Raw genomic sequence first — 3,371 nt, 5'->3', positions numbered from 1 at the left:
TGAGGGACTCATAAACTTCTCCCTTTCTGTAGTTATTGTTCTGCTTAGAACACGTCAGTGTTTAGAACACTGAAAATGAGATCTAGCCTCTTAACAGATTTTTTAGTGTATGGTACTTTAAGGGCTGTAGGTACAACCTTGTGCAAGAGAGCTCTGGAGCTTGCTTCAATAAAATCTTATAATCTTTTTTTTCCCCTTTTTGACAGTTTTCTTGCCTATGCTTATTTGTGTTTTCACCGATTGGATTTTTTTTTGCAATGATGTGCCTACGTCCAAAAACTAATCGATGGAACTGGCTGGTTTGCGACCAGATTAAATCTAACTTAGCTTAGGGACGATTGAAGTTGAGTTTTTCTACCCACGAACATGGTGTGATTTTACACTTGTTTATGTCTTCCTACATCTAGTTCAGAAATTTTGTATGGTCTTTCTGATATATGATCGACACATTTTTTTAGATTTAATGTTAGGTATTTTATATTGTCATTTTGTAACGGCATCCCTAATCTCCAGATGTGGTTTGCATATTGTAATTTTTGTACATATGTAGAAAATGTTTAGTATGTTTTGAAGCCATGTCGTGGGTTCAAATTGATTTGGAATACAAAATCATTGAATTGGCACCCTTCCCTGGAATGCCAAACTGCAATCCTCTACTTCCAACAAGAGCCGTGAGGTGTAGAAGAGTCAAGGTGGAGATGAAGTGGACTCGGAAAGAAAACAGCCTCCTAACAGACAAATTTAATGAAACAAATTCAATATGGGTGCATACATTTCATTATCGAAAATATACACTATCTGAAAAACATTGGTATTTATTTCATCACTGTGTCATATGGAAAGTATGAGACAAAGGATCAAACACCATGGCAAAAGGTAAATGTAATTTTTCTTACATCAAATGAGATACATTCTTCTGAGGCAAGGTGGCATGATCTCAGTGTAAAATGCAACCAGAAAACTACATACAGTAAAATATAACAATAAGCAAAAAATCGACAATATCTATATGAGGTTTAAGATCGTCTAGTAAAAAAAGCAGAAACTGAAATTTATAACATAGAAGAAATCTTAAAAATCACCATATAATATGAGCCACCTGAAGAAAAAACACATGCGGTCAATAAGATTTACTATATCTCGACTTGGGTTTTCTATAAAGTTAAAAGCACACAGATTGACATGGTGACTTCACCATGAGTTCATGAAACTGACAAATAGACACATTTCACCATAGAGAAAGCTGGTAAAGGCTTCTCAATATCAGTCCTCCACGGAGGGCAGGGAAGAGAGGGAAGAGCTACAGCCTTTCCGAATTGAAGGGAGGAGGGGACATAAATCCATGCTGACTTTGCTACACTTGAAAATATACAAACACTTGGGAATTACAGCCTGATAATTTGTTCTCATTGTAAAATAATGCTCGACTGTCCTAACACATTCAGAATCCATAAAATGTCTAACATGGAACTGAAATTTGGTAATCCCAGTCCTCAAGGAAACCCAGAGTTCACCATTCTGAGTCTATTTCTCAAGTTTCTTTCCTATGACCACCCAAGTTCTACTTTTTATGAACACACTGTGTCTGAACTAGGTCCTGCTGGTCATCTGGAAGAGTCCGAGGAGTAGCAGGGCTTCGCTCTCACTCCCAGAGATGCCTCTTCTGCAGAATAGTCGGTTCCCTTCACTGAAGCCTCCTCGGGTCCTCTGACAGCCTCAGCTGTCTCCTCTCGGGGGAAGAGGGGCACCACTCTCCCCCCTAGGAGGAGCTCCGGGCTTCTCCTCCATTCTCAGCTGGGCCCTGGGGACCTGGGAGTGGGGCTGGGAGCAGCCAGCCCTCAGCAGGGAAGACATAGGCCGCCTGGGTGGCCATGGCGTAGAAGGTCTGCACCAGGTCGGACAGAGGCCCCCGGAGCCGGGCGAGCTGGGCGAGCTGCTGCGAGCGGCGAATGCACCTGCTGGATCTGCGCCTGAACTACGTCCTGATAAATGGCCTCAGATATGGTGCGCAGGGAGGTCACCAGGGTTCTCCGAAGTGGAGGCGGCTGGTCTCCTGGAGACCTGGATCTGGGCCGCTTGCTGCGCCCAGTGCTCCTCCTCCGGGGTCTCCTGGAGCAGGCATCCCGGGTCTCTTCACTCTCACGGCTGTGGCCTGCGTCGGGGACCTTTGGTTTCTTTGTAGCCAAAGTCATATTGCGCTCATTTGGAGAAGCCCCTGCACAGGAAGTAAGCGGGTGAGAGACTTGCCAGATCAATTCCCATGAACCGCCATGGCGGGGATCCCACCATGCGCGTTCCGCCTTCCCGTGAACCCCACCTAGCTCCTGCTCCTTCCCGCCCCCTCATCTCTAGCCTGAGGCAGTGCCACGCCCACCCTGCGTCCCCCAATGCTCCCTGGATCCCAGAGTCTCCAAACCCGCTTCAGCCACTGAACGACCCCCTTCGTGCCCACGCACTGGATAGGTTACCTGCTTTTCTGTCCGTACCCTTCCGGACCACAATGGAAGATCCTACCTGTTGTGACGCGGGCGCTGTCCCCGGAACCCATTTTCCTCTTCCTGGAGCTCTCCTGATGGGAGCAGCCTTCTGGTTCTGTGGATAAAGTCGGAGTTTGAGTGACTTCCTGCAACCGGAGACCCTGGAAACCTAGTCCGAACTGGACGTGCAAGGAACCAAGGTTACAACCCAAACTGCCAGCAGTGCCTGGAGTCCAGGATCTGCAAGGCCTGGCTGTCAAAGCACAGCCACTTCCTTCTTGGGAGGCTGACTTACTCCATGTCCTGTCTCTTCTCCCCAGAAACATCACATCTTACCTGAGGGAGCAATGCAGTTGTTTCTACCTTTGAGCTCAGTTTCCTTGGAGTTCTCCTCATCTGTCTTGGGCTCTGACTCTGCAGAAAAAGATGGAATTTAGTGACTGGCCTCCCTTGGGGCAACAAAATCGTCTAGGCCAACCCTGACCCATATTTGTTGGTAGTTCTCTCCACCGCAGCAGTTTAGCCAGTGTCCAGTGCGAACCAGAGTAATACGGTTCCAGGGGATCATAGTTACATTTCTCAAAGCCCTCCTGAAGGCTAGGTGACGTTTCCTAGCACCGACCTCAAAATAAAACCCAACCGAAGACGCAAAACTCCGTATCCCTGATGCCACCCCTCCTTCCAGCGTCCATACGGACAGCCCAGGGCCCTACCTCGCCTTCGGGTGCAGCTGTCTCTTAACTGAGAAGAGGGTGACTTGCCCTTTTCTTCGAAAGGTTTCTCCTCCACATCTGAGTCCCTTTCTTGAAAGAAGTTCTGTTGGAAAGTGGGCTGGTCCGTGGGGCGTGGGATGGAGGGGCTATGGGGGTCTTGGTCTTCGGTTGCTGATTCCAT

At 47.6% G+C, this 3,371-nt stretch overlaps 1 protein-coding gene across 1 annotated transcript; it reads right to left on the bottom strand.

Moving 5' to 3' along the window:
• Positions 1-1,759: 1,759 nt before the first annotated feature.
• LOC147912763 (protein FRG2-like) lies at positions 1,760-3,371 on the bottom strand. The gene is given in 5 exon segments (XM_087422340.1): positions 1,760-1,942; positions 1,944-2,215; positions 2,515-2,592; positions 2,814-2,891; positions 3,113-3,371. Coding segments are annotated over 5 exon segments (870 nt in total).

The sequence above is a fragment of the Ceratotherium simum genome, chromosome 33, assembly GCF_057802395.1.
Source record: "Ceratotherium simum simum isolate JZ-2026a chromosome 33, ASM5780239v1, whole genome shotgun sequence".
Taxonomy (NCBI): Eukaryota; Metazoa; Chordata; class Mammalia; order Perissodactyla; family Rhinocerotidae; genus Ceratotherium; species Ceratotherium simum.
Note: the sequence above shows the minus strand (reverse complement) of the source record. Positions and strands in the feature narration are given on the sequence as shown.